General features: G+C 43.1%; 1 protein-coding gene across 4 annotated transcripts in view; it reads left to right on the top strand.

Annotated features, from left to right (window-relative positions):
• The window catches only part of CREB5 (cAMP responsive element binding protein 5), a 775,500-nt gene that overhangs the window by 317,712 nt on the left and 439,769 nt on the right, over positions 1–18,019 (top strand). For all 4 annotated transcript variants that reach the window (XM_063921974.1, XM_063921972.1, XM_063921973.1 and 1 more), the window contains one exon: positions 7,372–7,541. In XM_063921974.1, coding sequence (XP_063778044.1) covers positions 7,372–7,541 — 170 coding nt within the window. The remainder of the gene's footprint in view (positions 1–7,371; positions 7,542–18,019) is intronic.

Raw genomic sequence — 18,019 nt, 5'->3', positions numbered from 1 at the left:
TTGTAGTTGTGCGCAGTATATAGTGGGAGGACAGTGCAGAATTTTGCTGACCACCAGTATATATATAGCAGTACGGTACAGTAGTCCACTGCTACCTCTGTGTCATCAAGTATACTATGCATCCATACCTGTGCTGCATTTTAGTTGTGCGCAGTATATAGTAGGAGGACAGTGCAGAATTTTGCTGACCACCAGTATATATATAGCAGTACGGTACAGTAGTCCATTGCTCTACCTCTGTGTCGTCAAGTATACTACAAAAGGTCAGTAAAATGACCCAAAAATCAAAATTAAATGCGTCTGATGAGAAGCGTAAACTTGCTAATATGCCATTTACGACACGGAGTGGCAAGGAACGGCTGAGGCCCTGGCCTATGTTCATGGCTAGTGGTTCAGATTCACATGAGGATGGAAGCACTCATCCTCTCGCTAGAAAACTGCAGTGCCACTCCTAGATGGGCCAGGTGTTTGTGTCGGCCACATGGGTCGCTTAGCTTAGCCATCCAGCGACCTTGGTGCACCTCTTTTTTTCTTTGCATCATGTGCTGTTTGGGGACTATTTTTTGAAGTGCCATCCTGTCTGACACTGCAGTGCCACTCCTAGATGGGCCAGGTGTTTGTGTCGGCCACTTGGGTCGCTTAGCTTAGCCATCCAGCGACCTTGGTGCACCTCTTTTTTTCTTTGCATCATGTGCTGTTTGGGGACTATTTTTTAAATCGGCCATCCTGTCTGACATTGCAGTGCCACTCCTAGATGGGCCAGGTGTTTGTGTCGGCCACTTGGGTCGCTTAGCTTAGCCATCCAGCGACCTTGGTGCACCTCTTTTTTTCTTTGCATCATGTGCTGTTTGGGGACTGTTTTTTAAATCGGCCATCCTGTCTGACATTGCAGTGCCACTCCTAGATGGGCCAGGTGATTGTGTCGGCCACTTGGGTCGCTTAGCTAATTCATCCAGCGACCTCGGTGCAAATTTTAAGACTAAAAATAATATTGTGAGGTGTTCAGAATAGACTGGAAATGAGTGGAAATTATGGTTATTGAGGTTAATAATACTATGGGATCAAAATGACCCCCAAATTCTATGATTTAAGCTGTTTTTGAGGGGTTTTTGTAAAAAAAACACCCGAATCCAAAACACACCCGAATCCGACAAAAATTTTCAGGGAGGTTTTGCCAAAACGCGTCCGAATCCAAAACACGGCCGCGGAACCGAATCCAAAACCAAAACACAAAACCCGAAAAATTTCCGGTGCACATCACTAGTATAGACGTATGCAGCAACAGTTTTTAATGTATAATGCATACCTCCCAACATTCTTCCTCATGAAAGAGGGACCCGCGCGCTCCAGATAAGGGGGCATGGCCTATGAGAAGGGGGTGTGGCTTCGTGGAGGACCTGCAATCGCGAGCCACGTCCCCTTTTCGTCAGTGAGGGGGCATGCCCAGCCCTCTGTGAGCTGCTGGCATGCCCCCTCTCCTCCTGTCTCCACTGAATAGACGCTGTTCACCGCAGCAGTGAGTGCAGGAGCCTCCCAACTGCCTCCCTCACCCCCACCGCGGGACACTGCGGCCCGCAGGTGGGACAGCGGGACAGTCCCAAAAAAATGGGACTGTCCTGCGAAAATCGGGACAGTTGGGAGGTATGTATAATGTATTAAAATATATCACTTTGTTCTCTCCTCCCTCAGAAGACTTTAAAGGACAGGAATATGGTTACAGCAAGCTTCTCCTCTCCCCCCAGCTCAAACACTTGGTTTGTTAGACAGTCTTTTCTGTATGATTACACTCCATCTTCTTAATCAGCACAGTCTCAAAGCACAGTTACAAAGCACAGTTTGCACTTTACATATACAGGTCCACCTGGCACTTCCCTAGCTGGAGCCTGTAGTTCCACAGTTTCACACTCATCTGTCATGTCGGCAGCTTTAATGGAGGACACAGCCTACATAAGTGCCTTGTTCCTCACTTTTGTGCTGCTACTACAGTCTGCCTTTCTTTGCCTCTCTGCAGACAGTATACAGAATACCTCATCATACTCAGTCTGCCTCTCTCTGCTCCGTAAGGGCCAGCAGTATATAGATGTCATACACATATCTACTTTTCTTTGCACCCCTTCTCCTACACATGGGACAGCAGTATAGAGCACCCCTCCTCCCAATGCAGCTTTGACACTCTCTGCAGTGTAATCTATTCTGCAGCCCACCCTTCTCCTACGGGGATGGCTCGTATAGCGTCACTGCTTTAACTGTGACACCTCCCCCCCCTCCTCTAATGGCTGGAGGGGGTTTTCATGCATAGGGGACTCCTAATCCCTTTTAACAGTAAAGCACTGAAAAACCCGACCCTCTCAGCAATACATTTGCAGCTTTTGGCCTCTCCTGGGTGCTGCGTTGTGGAGGGAGATCTCACTTGGGCAACTCACACTGAAGGCTTCCAGATCTTTCTATTCTGTCTCTCACATGCCTTGCCTGTGTTCTCTCTGCAGACCTCTCTCATGGACTCTTTCAGACCTCTACTTTGGGCTTTTTGGTAGGGTGTTAGATGGGCATCGTAGCGCCCCCCAACTCCCCAGCCCTTCTTCCAAGTTCCAAGATGTATTTTCCAAAGGCAAGAAAAACTCTCCCCTTTATAGGCTAATGTTCCGCTTCCCCTTTAATGATGTTTCCCGTTTGGCCATGCCCCTCTACCGGATACCGCAATTTGTCCAATGTTGTTTCCCCTGAAAAACCCTCCCAAGGTATCTGCAATAGGCAGTAGCTTTTAACCCTGGGGTGTTATTCCCTAGAGGGTGTTACATAAAAAATGATATTTAGAGGCATGATGTGTGCCAAGAATATTCCCACTGCCATTATACCACTATACCAGCCTGAACTGGTTACACAAGGTAGGATGGAACCATGGATTAATGTTTATGTCAATTTCTGACTGCCAACATTTTTCCAATTTTTAACTGTCGATGTACAGTAGATGTGCTGTGCATTAATAGATGCTCTTCTGCATAGTTTACCACTGTTGTATGCCATGGTTATTTGAGCTACTATCACTTCCTATCAACTCAAGCCAGTCTAGCCATTGTCCACTGACCTCATTAACAAGTCATCTTAACCTACAGAACTGCCTCTCACTGGACCCTTTTTTGTTTTGCGCACTTTTCTCTGTAAATTCTGCAGACTGTGGTGCATGAAAATCCCAGGGGATCATCAGTTTCTGAGATGCTAAAACCAACCAGTCCTGAACCAACAATTATTCCACAGACAGAGACACTTCAGGGCTGATTCTGCGTCAAACACAATGCTGATTTTTTGTATCTGCGCATACAGCTAAATTCCTAAAAGTCACATGGTGCAAGCGTCCCACGGCGTGATTATACAGAGTCAGAGGACCGATTGAGACATCTAACTCTGGAATGTATTGGGCATTCCTGGGCGGTGACTGGAAAGTGGCTAAAGAGACACCCTGATGGGTGCTTTATGGGAGTGTCGCAGGAGTGTTACAGGTATGTTTGTGTGGTCATATGCTTAATCGCGTATATTAGAAGCCATACTCTGGCAGAGATTCTGCACATAGCATTGGGGCTGATGCAAATCCTGGTGGTGCCTCCGGTGGTTGTGACAAAGTGTGCATCACAGTTCTCACGCATTCAGATGCATGGTTGTACACCAGCTGCAACTACAGCAAAAGACATTAATGCAGGCGCAGAAGAATGCGATTCACAATCTGACCCATTTTTTCCTCATGTTGGTGTTTGGGCTGCTAGGCAACAACTGAACAATGTATGCAAGCTTGTATGCATTGAGTTGCTGTCAGATGATTGGCTGATTAGATATTTGCATTAACAAGCAGTTGTACAGTTGTACCTAACAACGTGGCCACTGAGCAGAGCCGTAACTAGACAGTTTGGTTCCCTGTGCCAGGAAAAGAATTGGCGCTCCCTCTCCCCCCATATTTAAAGTGTTTTCATTTTGCAAGCTGGGTCTCCTCCCTTCAGCATACCAGTAGAAATGATCAAATCCTAATTGAAGAGAAAATTTAAATTTTACGGTTTTATAATGAAAAAAAAATCTAATTCTTGAATTAAATACATATTTAAGTTTCAAAGTGTAAGTGTATTATAGACCCTGCAGTTTATGATGTTGGCAATATCTTAGAATGTTTTAACTTGAATTCTGTATACCATGGTAAAATTCTCAATAGAAACTTAAGTAACTGCCCAGTTCATAGCTGAGATTTGGTTGAAATAAAACATATAAAGTGTTTGGAACTTGGCCAATCTCAATATGTTGGCTGGTTTTTATTACATGAACTGTTTGCATTTCTCATGTAAAGCTGGGGCTTTGCAGAGTCTGCCATGAATTAGATCATAAGCTGAGACAAAGAAAAAGAATCTAAAAGAGAGTGGCAAACGTTTATTCTTTCACTAAACAAAATAAATAGGGAAAGTAGAAATGCATAAATATAGTTTGTGGTTGCATTTGAAAAGAATTATTTTCACTCAGTGTACATTATTTTGGAAATATATACTTAAGGAACTAGCCCCTTCCTCCACCAACAGAAATAATTTAATGCCGTAACGGAGGCTGGACAGTATTTTCATGCCTTTACTGGAATATCGGGAAAAAAAATATTCTCAAGTTGTTCACTTCACCCTGACATATTTTTGAGAATTGATCATGCCTTGATTGATATATTGTACGGTGTTAAAGTACCAGCCAATCAGCTCCTAATTGTAATTTTGCAAACACAGCATGTAACATGGCGGTTAGGATTTATTTATTTATAAATCTGAAATTTATTCTACTATTCAAGCCTCTGATTATATTATTTATTTATTCCAATTTATTTATATAGTGCACAAATATTCTACAGTGCTGTACAGAGAATATTTGCCCATTCACATCAGTCCCTGACCCAGTGGAGCTTACAATCTATATTTCCTATCACATGTACATGCACACACATTCACGATAGGGTTAATTTTGTTGGGATTCAATTAACCTACCAGTATATTTTACCAGTATATTTGTGGATTGTGGGAGGAAACTGGGGCACCCAGAGGAAACCCACACAATTACGGGGAGAATATACAAACTCCACACAGTTAGAGCCATGGTGGGAATCAAACCCATGACCTCAATGCTGTGAGGCAGTAATGCTAACCATTACACCATCCGTACTGCCCAATTATAGTGTCTTATATCAAAGCTCTTAATTATTAATTGAAGAGGAGTAAATCATTAGTTGCGGGAGAAGTCAAATAACTAATTAAAAAATAATTGTTATTTTATTCTGCAAGATCCATGTTGCAATTGATTTAATACAATGATGCAATCACCAGCGACAACATGCAGAGTAAAGGACTGCTATGCAGTGAAATGGTTTACAGGAAGCCCACTATATACACAGTGATGTGGTCATAGAGCTAACTCTACTGCAGGTAGTATGATCAAGTTCTGCTATATAGTATAGGGGAATCTATTAATGCAGCACTTATGGTTTTTGAGACCTGTCATTTCTCATTTTGTCACTTTGAACTTTTATTCCAAATACTCTTGTTTAAATCCAGACTTACTGAAGCCCATAAGACGTCCACACTGAAGGCTGTATTTATTTTACTTTCTGCAACTGGTTTTATGCCATTCAGATACAGCTTTGAGTCTTACACCTTCAGAGGTGTTAAATACATCTTAAATCATAAAACAAATGTTTGAAATCACAGGACTGAATACACAGCCTGCCTGCTATTAATAGCTCCTTTCTGTTACTTTCTGTTTGTCGGGAATCTGTAATTAATTCACCTCTCCTCACCTCTCCGCACACTAGTTGGGTACCTGAGTTCAGATACTTTACATGTGACAGACACATGGTAAAAACACATGTCTCTGTTTTCATAAATTTAGCTATGTTGTGTGAGACAAAATATCCTTTGTAAAGTTTTTTTTTATAATATAGTTTATTTTCACAGACTTGAGATATACCATAAAAATAATGTTATTTCTCCAAATATTTATGTATCTACTATGTAGTACGATAGAGCTTACTTGGCAGTGTCTGTCCATAACTTTTGAATGTATTATAAAGACGTTGGCGTAGCATAGTACCAGGGCAAGCTATACAAAATATGCATTATGATGTATGATACTAAGAAGAGAATAATTATAAGGGAGCAAAACGCTTCATCACATGAAAGCTGTGTCTGTGCCATTGTTTAGAGAATAATTTCTCACAGCAGCTAACACTCTCCATTGGACAAGTTACTAAAAATGTCTCTTATACCACTTTCAGACAGAAATCCCGGGCTCTGTCTGACCGCCCCTTTCACACGTACAAGCAAATTACTGGGTGGAGAGTTTCGACTAGGTAATTTGCAGATCAACACGGGTATTTTGTTTGTGTGAAAGGGTAATTCCTGTGTCTCCAATCCGGGTAAATTCACAGAAAAAGGACCCGTGTTTTTCATGAAATTACCAGGTAGACCTGTCATTCTTACTCTTCTCTTCCCCAACTAACAAACACACATTAATCTCTGGCAGTACCACTTAGGATTTGGTCCAGAAATTCACAACTGGTAACAATACAAATCTATACATTGTTATCCAGTTCTGTTAAATCAGTTCGGTGCTAGGAACAGACACACACAGTGCTTTATGGAATTGAACGGTTGCCAGGGCAGGAAGCTGTTGTAGCACTGATGGGGCTGAATTAATCTGGAATGTCAGGTATCTCTAGGATAAAGCCCCCACAGTATCGCTAGGTTGGAGGAGGAGTTATACAATGGTACATTTTATATCAAGTTCAGGGCTCCCATGTGATCTGTTTTTTTTGTTGTTGTTTTTTTTTTTTTTCATTTTCCCAACCCAAAATCTTTTTACTAACAATGTTTATTTTCTCATAATTCAGCCTCTTGATGTGCCCAAATTATGATACATATGTGTTAGTTTCATAAAGGTTGGGACCATGAAGGAATGACGGGGAGGAGTTTGTGGCTTGAACAAAATTTAGCCACCTGGGTCTCCTGGATTTCTCAGCTTTGGGAGCTGTAGTAAATTTGGCCTATAAGATAAAGCCTGCGGTTTGTTATAATTAACATACTTCAGTGGTAGCATTATTTTCATATACACAATTGATGAGCCTATGATTTGTTTATTATGCTGTCTTCTGTGGGGCATATAAATTCATTTGCAGGCATGGTACATTACACCTGGTGATATGAATATAATGAATGTAACCTTTGGAAGCATTAGTCAATATAAGATTCTGTAAAACAAGAATTTCTTAGACCAATATGCCTAGAACGCTGGAACACTGTGAAAAAGAATTGATACAAATCAGAGTTTCCGGTATGTGAACCACATCATTTTCTCTGCTTACAGACGATCTCCCTGCATAATGCAGTTGGGGGAATGGCAGGACCTGGGTCACACCAGCTATCAAATGCAAGACTGCCAAACCATGATACCAGCGTTGTCATTCAGCAGGCAATGCCATCGCCCCAGTCCAGCTCAGTCATCACACAGGCACCTTCCACCAATCGCCAGATCGGGTAGGAGGACAAATCTTTTCTTCATTGTGGTATATTTTTCCCATTTTAATGAGATTATTGAACAGTTACTTATAGCCTATGGGTCTAATTCAGTGTTGCACGCAAATTCGTTGTGCGGATAGATCTCACATTGTTTTGCACTGCACATGCTCAGTAGCCTGAGATACGTTACTGAGAAACTATGGGTGATTCAGAGTCCTGCACATCTCCACTTGTGTCTGAGTGGGTGTAACTGCGTTCACACATTGCTTTCAGGGTGTGGAGGCGGAATTGCTGTCTCTTCGGAGGTGAGCTTACGCTCTACCCAAGAATAGGGCTGGTGCAACTCTGAAGCAGACCCATATATTTAAATCATATGTTGTGATTAGTCATTAGAAGTGCCAATTATTTGCTAAAATGTGATATTTGGTATAAGGTTTATAATTTTATTGAATTGAATATTCTGATTCTTACAATAACCTGAACTACTGCATTGTATACATTCAATGTTTTCTCATCTTAGGCGAGATTACAGTGATTTGTCTTTGATTGAATTTCTACACTTATAAACTCCCTGTTGTGATGAAGAGAGGGTTCTGAGCTATTATTATTTCAATGTCAGTTTTCCAAGTTGTTTACATGAAGTGTTCCTCTTAAGTAGATGTATTTAGTAAAGTGGTTTAAACTGTGTGTTGTATTGTAACCGTTTCCAACTGTGATGAATGTTTCCAGTGAATCAGTACTGCAGTGCTGTCCGCATCATGACTGTCGTGTAGGGTGCTATTTCTATAGCGAAGCTGTATTCTTTTAGGGCTAATTATCCATAGGAGTCAAAAATATATATTTTTTTGTTTCTTTGACCTCTGTTTGGTGAGTGAGCTTATTGGAAACTAAATTCTGTATCCAAAAATATATGTTTTATATTTGTTATACAGGTTGAGTTTCCCATTGCCAAAATTCAGAAATACAGAATTTTTGGAGCGATGCTGAGATAGTGACACCTTTGCTTTCTAATGGCTCAGTGTACACAAACTTTGTTTCATGCACAAACTTATTAAACATATTGTATAAACTGACCTTCAGACTAGATGTATAAGGTGTATATGAAACATAAATGCATTTTGTGAATACTGTAAGTTTGGGTCCCATCCCAAAAATATCTCTTTATGGTATTTAAATAAACATTTTGGATATGGGAGACTCAACCTGTAGTATGTGATGCAAAACATAGATACCATCTACTACAGGCAGAGCTGTATTAATACAACAGGGGTATTATGCGGTGTACTGGGTTTGGCCCCCTTACACCCTTTATTTGTCAAATACACATATTATATGGGTAAGGGTACACTGGTTCACTCATTGCCCACTGGGTCCCAGGCAGCATAATGGATAACTTCAGGACTTTAATCACACAACACATTTCTTCTGCATATTCTTTCCATGTTGGGGGCGGATGTATTGAAAACAGGAGAGGAGGCATTGATGAGTATCAGAGTGTTTCTTGATAGCATCTGAACATATGATGTCAAAATTTCCTTGATTTTCCCTCACTCTGTTTGAGCGCTTACAAACAGGATTATGAATTTGAGAGACTTATGAGTTTTCCTATTTGCCATAGGAGGATAAGCAAAAATAAAAAATGTGAGTCTTTTGAAAACGTATGCCTCGAACAGTTGTAACCTGAGCATGAAAGGCGAAAGAACTTGGAAGGGCTTGCTTTCATTTCCATTCCCTCCCAAACACATTAAAACCAAAACATTTGGGAATAAGTAGTATACTAATTTCAAATGTGAATTTCTTAGTGGTCTCTAGAGAATGGATCTTTTAACATACATTTCATATTAAGGATTGCACGTTACACTTTGTATAGCGCCATATTGTAGTAATATTCTGATTTTATCACGGCCTCAAATATTTAAGTGTCAAAGTATGGCCAAGCCACCTGCAAATGTTTGAGATGGCTACTTTCCAATCCAAACAGCCCAGAGTAATGAAAGTCTTCTTTCAGGCTACGCGCTGGGCTCTGCTACAGCAGGAGGCTGGGATCCACCTGTGCCCACGCAGAGCTTCAGTCGTTGGGGAGTGGTGAAGTGTTCCCAGATGGGGCTCTCCTGGGGATATTATCGTCTTTCTCCTCCGTCTTCCTTTTAACTTACTCACGATTTGTGTTCCTGTTCACACCACATGCACACATACACTATTCAACCATCATTCCATTGATGCATCGCCTTGGTAACCATTCACGGTGTTAAAATCTAAATCCGAGGATGTCGGAAAATACCATAATATTAAGGGAAATTATGGAGGAGGATTAGCTGGAAGCAACGCCTCTCTAAAATAAAACCTCAGGGCATTATAAAGCCGCATAGAGAGAGCAGGAATAAAACTGCAGCCTGAGAGCAGTGAAATATCAGGGCTACGTTTCATAAGGTGTTTTCTTGTCAAAATGTGAAACGCCTATGTATAAATCAGATGCAAAGCAAATGGCAGTATAATCCCTCCTTACTAAAATATATATAGCAAGATTGGCATCATCTACAAGTGGGCACATCATTTATGCCACATACAAATGAAATAACAAAGCAGGCAGAAAACTTTTTGAGAAAATGTCTGTAAAATTCTAGAGCAGATGCCATCTTTCTTTTTAAATTACTGGAATGCCTAAGGTGCCCCTGAAATAAAGCAAGGACATAAAAGTAAGCCAGGGTGGGAAAAAATAACAATGATAAATAACTGTGAAGGGGCAAAATGTAGGGGGGACCCTTTATTGCGTAGTTGTACGCAGCAGCGGTGCGAAAATATGCAAAAACACCCCCATCTTGAGTTAAAAGACCCACTGTAGGCTTCTGTGTTACGCTGCGCCATCCAAGGACGCAGCATCGGAACAACTGTGTGACCATCGGACATCTAGTAACCCTCAGGTTACTCAGGATGTACGGGGAAATTGCACTGCTGTAGACAGTGACTGGTGTCAGCACGCCCAGAAAACCGAGCCAACATGCCCCCAGTTTCAGGAATGTTGCCCTCCGTCGCCCTCAAAGGCCAGCAGTGTGTAAAACATGTGCAGCGTTTGGGGCACTGAGAGTGAAATAGCAGTCCCATATCTTCACATGTACAATACTGGTTCTTACAACATCGGAGATTTGCGTCAACATCGGGTTTATGTTATCTCTGAATTAGGCCTGTAATACCCTGTGGGTTGCGGAATTTGATACTATTTTGGTGATATACTGTAGATACAAGACTGCAAGTTAGAATTTCTTAAAAAGGCAAAACCAACCTGGTACATTTAGCCCAGAGTGTGTGTGAGTAAGGTGTAAAGTGTGCTTATTCCAGAAACAGCAGCCGTCTGGTCAGAGTCGTTACACTTTGATGTACTAAAGAATTAGACATGATATTTGTCAGTAAGTGATAAGCTATTCTATATACATAGAAAGCTTTCATCTATACATACAAAGCTCTATCCTATGTAAAGTAAGCTCTCCCTATAGATTGCCAGCATGTGAGAAGGGACCCCTTATCTCTTTGACTGTTAAGGCCAGTACACTAGAGAGTTGTGTGCTGAGCAATTTGTCACAGGGGGTGATTCAGACCTGATCGCACGCAGGCATTTTTTTGCAGTGCTGCGATCAGGTAGTTGCCGCCTATAGGGGGAGTGGGTAATCGCTGTGCAAGGGTGCGATCGCTTGTGCAGAGAGCTGAACAAACAAAAGTTTGTGCAGTCTCTGCACTGCTCAGGACTTACTCAGCCGCTGTAATGATCCGGCCAGAAGCTGACATCAGGAATCATCCCTCCAAACGTCTGGGCACGCCTGCGATTTTCCGGACACTCCCTAGAAACGGTCAGTTGACACCCACAAACGGCCTCTTCCTGTCAATCTTCTTACCGGTGTGATCGCTTTCTTCGTTAAATCCGACGCTGTCCGGTGATCCCCGATGCCGGCGGCTGAGGCACCTGCGCATTGCGGAGCATACGCACGCGCAGTTCAGACCCGATCGCACCGCTGCAAAAAAAGCTAGCGTGCGATCGGGTCTGAATGACCCCCCACAGACTACTCAGCACACATCTCTCCCCCTCCCCTCAGCACAGCGCGATGTGTGCTGGAGCAAGGGTTGGGGGAGCGGGATGGCTGCTCATTTCACCCAGTGGGTGAAATGAGTGACGTGCTAGATAGTCTCTGCACGCAGGCCAATCTAGCACCGGGCGATATCAACGGGGGCATACACACTTATAGATCCGTGCTTAACTTCTAAGCAATCTAGTCAGATTGCTTAGATTGTAAGCACAGGTATCTCCGTGTATACCCCCTTTAATAATACTCATCTTGTTTATTACTGTGTCTGTTACTAATTGTCTGTAAAACACTGCCAAGTATGCTGCTGCTACAGTATATAAATAAATATTAACACATTTATATACATATATACAGTACATGTATACAATACATACACATTCGCACAGTCTGACTCTGTAAATAAGCAATGTGCAATTTTCACTTATTACCTTTTTTACATTTGTCACCTTGCACCATTTGTAACACCCATGTAAAGGGATGATAGAGCCTTGAGCAGTGCAGAGCTTGACAAATTGTTCACACACACACACACACACACACACACACACACACACACACACACACACACACACACGCTACAGCCACATTATTAAGCCGCTAGAAAGATCCCCCCCACCACCACCACCCTTCCTCCCAAGGCAAGCAACCCTCATGGTCACACAACTAATGGAGCAAACAATCCCCCGTCCCACGGGGCCACATCTCTACCATCTCTGCAGCCACAAACCCCCAGCTAGGCATAGATGCTCTTTCCGGAGAGCTCTATGCAGCCGGATTTTGGAGACAGTGCAGGCTGGGACATATAGGAGTAGTCAGGGCTGGCCGGGACAGACACTCAGCACATCCACTCCTGTGCATGAAATGGCTGCTACAATACAGGCACGGCCACGAATCTCCGCTGGGGCTGCTGGGGTCTGAAGAGGATCTGCTTCCTCCCTCCCTGCATAATCTGGTAGCCAGGCAGCAAAATCTACGGGCCATGGAGACCTGGCCCCTGGGATTTGTCGAGCCCTGGAGTAGTGGCTTTCTCTAAAAACTGTTCTGTTTCATTTATAAAGCCAATGGTGCAGTTGTTTTCAGCATAGCCGTCTGTATTACCAGAACAATATGCTGTGAACAAAAGGTTATCTACTGTAGAATCAACTGAAATGAAGACAACCAGGTGGTTCTCCATCACTCTGCGATTAGTACTGTAGGTCAGTGACAATATCATAATGCTATAGAGGAAAACTCCACTTGTCTGAAAAACAAAACAAAGATACGTTGAAAGATCATTTACAGTTATGTTGACAGATATCTACAGAACTGCAGTGTATGCATTTACCCCCTGCCTGCAGTACAGTGACATGTTGTAAGGACAAAGATCTTCCAATTAGGCTAAAAGGGAGGGACACCATATGTGATGGTTCTTTTGGGATAGTATGCAGCATACACCCACCCTTACAGTTTCTTTCACAAATCTATTGCGAGCTAATATGGACTCATTGGCATTATTGGTGGGATAGTGCACTGCTAATAATGCTTGGCAGCTGCAGGACAGCTAGTCATGTACTGTACATGGAAAACTCCTCTCAGATCTTACAATTCTGTATTCATTTCAGTTGACTAAATGATAAGAAAATTCTGATTTCTAGATAAATGGGGCATCCTGCTCCTGTGATCTGGCAGTGGGCCTTAATCTGAGATGTACACTCTTGCTGCCACAGCTACAAATGTGTGCACAGATACTGTATGAAAATACGCCAATGCTGGATTTGTACTGAGACGCCCACCGGCGGCTTCTGCGAGTCCCAGCAGCTGAATACAAAAATGCAAAGTTGCTGCACACGAAATCACAGGCGCAGTATGAAACACACCCAGCAAACGGTCACAATACCGATGTCACCACTCCCGTTACCTCCATCAAACGGTGACTGACTCTCAGTCCGTGTGCGAATAAATCCTCTCTGCGATCGTTGTCACAAGACCATTGCGGCACATGCGCAGTGCGACTTCAAAGCATGCGTAGTTGCCTGACAATTGCTCAACTGCGAAAGCATCAGGTTTGTGTACAACATACTTGCCTACTCTCCCGGAATGGCACTCCTGCCCACCCGGAAAAGGAGACAAGCTTCCCGCAGCTTGATGGAAACCTCCGGTTACTCCCACAGCCGCGAGCACCCTTCTGCAGTGAGAGGAAAAGTAAGCAGAACGACGACGCGATTTGCAGAGGATTTTAGCATTTGAATCAACTTTTTCATACTTTATCATCACGTGGACTATGACTGGGAATAGTAACCTTGCCCAAAGCATGGCGAGTGAAGTAAGCGTTGCGATGGGACATGGTCCTCTGTTTGGGGTTCAATGTGCTTTGCAGCGAAAACGACACAAAAAACTTTAAAATTATGTCGACCTTGTTTGTGTCGACATTCTGTCATGTCAACCATTTCATTTGTCGACCTTTTCGCCCTGAGTTAATGGGGCAGCACGGCCACTATCCCTACAGGCCACACCACGGATTACCTAGAGAGGGGTGTAGTATGGTTTGCTGGTGGTCGGTGTCCCGGCGACCAGCATACAGGCGCCAGAATCCCGACCGCTGGCATACCAACAGCTGGGCGAGCGCAAATGAGGCCGGCCGCCGGCAACCTGAAGACCACCCCCTAGAGAGGCATCGCATTATACAGAAAGGTACATGGCCCATCCTTACTGCAAGCTGGCACCCATCTTCTTGCTCCTACTGCCGGTTCTGGGCGCACATGCCATGTACCAGTGCACAAAGTGCCCGAATAAGACCTTTCTTAAAATGTAAAGGTACTAATGGCAATAACTGAGACACTATAAATATATTTCTTTACCCAAAACAGGCAGACATTAAATAAAAACACCCTAAATAGTAATTATGCTGGGACTAGGCATCTTAAGCCACATGTCAGAAAGGAGTAGAATCCCCTAATTACAGTTTAATCTTCTGCTGTCTAGTCAGCGCAGCCAGTTTGTGTCTACACACTTGTCTTAGTGCAGTTATTTTACACTCACTTTTCTGGCCGCAGATAGAAAAACCAGATGTGACTTTCATTGATTTTATGAGATTTTTTGATTTGAAGTAAGGCTTTTATATTGATAGAAATCTGTCTTTTATATTAAAGTGTATACACTCATCGGCAAGACTTCATAAAATCCCTGTATTACCTACAGTACTATGTATACATTGTAGAGTGTCATTTTGGAATAAAAGAAATGTGGAGAAGCAGCTCGTTTGGGGGGCGGGGAGGGTGTGTGTGTGTGTGTGTGGGGGGGGGGGGGGGGTTTACCATTGGCAGGTACATGCCCTGTTCTGTTTGATGTGCATCTGTGCAGAGAGTTTACACAGCCGCTTGTAGGCTTGCAGTGTGCCATTGGAATCTCTGCATGCTGACAAAGTGAAATTGCCCAGCATCACTTTCGGGCTGCTACATTTATGAATTACAGCTTTTCACATTCTTCTCCTAAAATACTGCTCATGTGTGGCTCATGTATGTCCTACATAAGTAGGGCTTTGCATTTGTATCTTTCAAAGTATTACTTATATTGGTTTATGCACTCTATCATATTAAATGTATATATACAGTATGTTTTCACAGTGTACCACTAAAAAGTACACCTACTACCCCTAGCTAATACTTACCCCACAACTGTCCCGATTCGAGCGGAACAGTCCCACTACTCGGACACTGTCCCACTGCCCCACCCGCGGATCGCAGTGTCCCGTGGGCGGGGAGGGGGGGGGGAGCAGTTGGGAGATCCTGTGATCACTGCTGCTCTGCTCTGAAATAAGCCGGCGATCCCTGAATTAGGTGCTGCTCTCCTTTCCCTCTCTTGGTAATCACACTGGACCATACTTGCCGATATTCTGGCTGCTCTCTGCGGGAGAGAGCAGCCAGGTCGGCTCAGCAGGGAGGCAGGGGCAGGCTCTGACGTGGGGAGGAGGTGGACCGGAGGCGGAGCATGGGCGGACCGGGGGCGGAGTTACACGGCACATCGTTTAAGCCACGCCTCCCGCTCTGTAATGCCGCGATCCCCGGCATTACACTGCAGGGGGCGTGGCTATGATGACGCGATTCAGCAAGAATCGCGTCATCAACTGCCCGGACCGCCCACTTTACACAGTAAGTGGGCGGACGGGTAGGGTGACAGCTCGTTCCGGGAGACTTGCCTGCTCTTCCGTGGGGCCGGGAGGGTCACCCGATTTTCGGGAGCCTCCCGGCCATTCCGGGAGAGTAGGCAAGTTTGCACTGGACCTGATTCAAAGGTGGATGTACAGTAGTTATAATCGCAACAGAGTTTTCGCACTCAGCGCATCTGCGTAAAAATGCAGTTGACGCCTGGGCCCAGTCTTAATAGCATTGTATGCCCCTACACACCCATTCACTAGAACCAGTAAAAAAATGATAACGTTATCCCTCCTGCGGTCCTGTGCCGTCTCCCCATAAGATTCTATACAGTGAATAGCTGTCAGCACTCAGGTGGATAGCTCCAGCCATCCACCAATCAGCATGCTGACAGCCATTCACTGTCTGGCTGGAGGCTGGGAGGTAGGCAGAGAATGCTGCCTCACTACTCTGATTGTGTGAACACCACCCACCTCTGCTCGGGGGACACTAGAATTGTGGGCCCCTAGGCAGCTGCCCAGTGAGCCTATACGTTAAGAGGGGCAGAAAATATGTACAGCGATGCCCACTGATGGTGTCAATGATCTGCCTCTTGTGTACCCAAGACACAACCTCAGTTGTAAGCCTGTTGCAAGTAAGTCTCTGGAGCCACTACAACTGGGTACAAATTCACAGTTACAGGCTGTAAAAGTCACAAGCCCAAATTTAACTAGACACCCCCCACACTGGTAACACCCATAAATGCTCGCTGACTGTTAATCACACTGTGAAAAAAATTCTCACTTTGGCTGCCATCTGAAGACCATTGCAGAACCTGGGCAGTGCGACTCAAACACACAGTATGCACAGTACTACATAATCACTCAATTACGCAGGCACTGTGAACACTTGCGTCCATCTCTGATTCAGCATTGTTCCCCTGGTTATTGGCCTTTTCAGCACACTCCAGCCCGCTGTGCTTGTTATTAAGCATGTTAATTCCTCATATGTTCGTTCTGCTACTCTATGTTACCTGTATCTGCTGGATTTCTTGAACAAAATAAAAAAAAATATTTTAAAAAGTGCACTACCATCACAAGAAAAACGTATAGGGTGTTAAACCATTTAACATTGACGTCCATTCCTACTTTTTCTCTTTAGGAGGGTTGATATGTATCCCCTGTAATCACTACAAAATAGGAACATCGAATAGAAAACCTAATTTATCTGTGTCTGCAATGTCCATTTGTACATAGAAATGTATATAAATCTGTTATGTATCTCACAGCAAGTGAATGTTCCCTGTCATTTATACATCTGTAAGATGCAACACATTACATCAATAAGGTAACGAGTCCAAGGTTCATGGGAAACAAAGCTTATGTCAAATACAGTGTGTGTGTGTGTGTGTGTGTGTGTATATATATATATATATGTATATATATATATCAATGCTTGTTGCACGGCACTCACTGTATCCTCAGATAGGGATGAAAAGATCAAAATAGCCGGTGCCTTCCAGTGGTTACAGCAAGCGCTGTGTCCAATAATATATCCAGCATGCAGGCGGCACTCACGGCGTGGAATAAAACAACAGACACAAGTCTGGGATGCAATATCAACGTTTCAATGTTAAGTAAACATCCTGACGAAAATGTTTACTTAACATTGAAACGTTGATATTGCATCCCAGACTTGTGTCTGTTGTTTTATTCCACGCCGTGAGTGCCGCCTGCATGCTGGATATATGTATATATATATATATATATATATATTCTTTAAAAAAAATAATATATATATATATATATATATATATATATATATATAAAATCTTGTATTAAAGATTATGTGGCCTATTTATGTTTCATTCTTAAACAAATACTATTCTAATGTTAGAAATATAATATACTGCATCTGGGATATGGACCAGGAGCTCTGTGTAAATAACCAAATGAAACATATTAGCACATGAAATTGCGGTTCTCCTTTAATCATCCATTTTGTGTTTAGGTGTAGTTTTATTATGCAGATCTTTGTTTCTTTTGCTTTAAATTATATTGAGCAGTTGGCAAGTGAGTATATGTGACCTAATTAAATTTAGGTTTTTATAGGTTCTCAGCAGTAAAGCTTATATGTTGTTATTGCACCAAACCATCAAATTCCATTTTCATCTAAGCATTAAAGTCAGATACGGGGCATTGGTGTAGGTCAGAAGCAAGATGGTGCTTTCAAATACCATGGAGTTGTAAATGCTCCTCCTCGATAATAATTTACATCTGTACAATAACGCACAATTGTGCAGCCATAATGG

This window comes from Pseudophryne corroboree, chromosome 5, assembly GCF_028390025.1.
Source record: "Pseudophryne corroboree isolate aPseCor3 chromosome 5, aPseCor3.hap2, whole genome shotgun sequence".
In the NCBI taxonomy this organism is placed as follows: domain Eukaryota; kingdom Metazoa; phylum Chordata; class Amphibia; order Anura; family Myobatrachidae; genus Pseudophryne; species Pseudophryne corroboree.
This window is presented reverse-complemented; position numbering and strand designations above follow the sequence as displayed.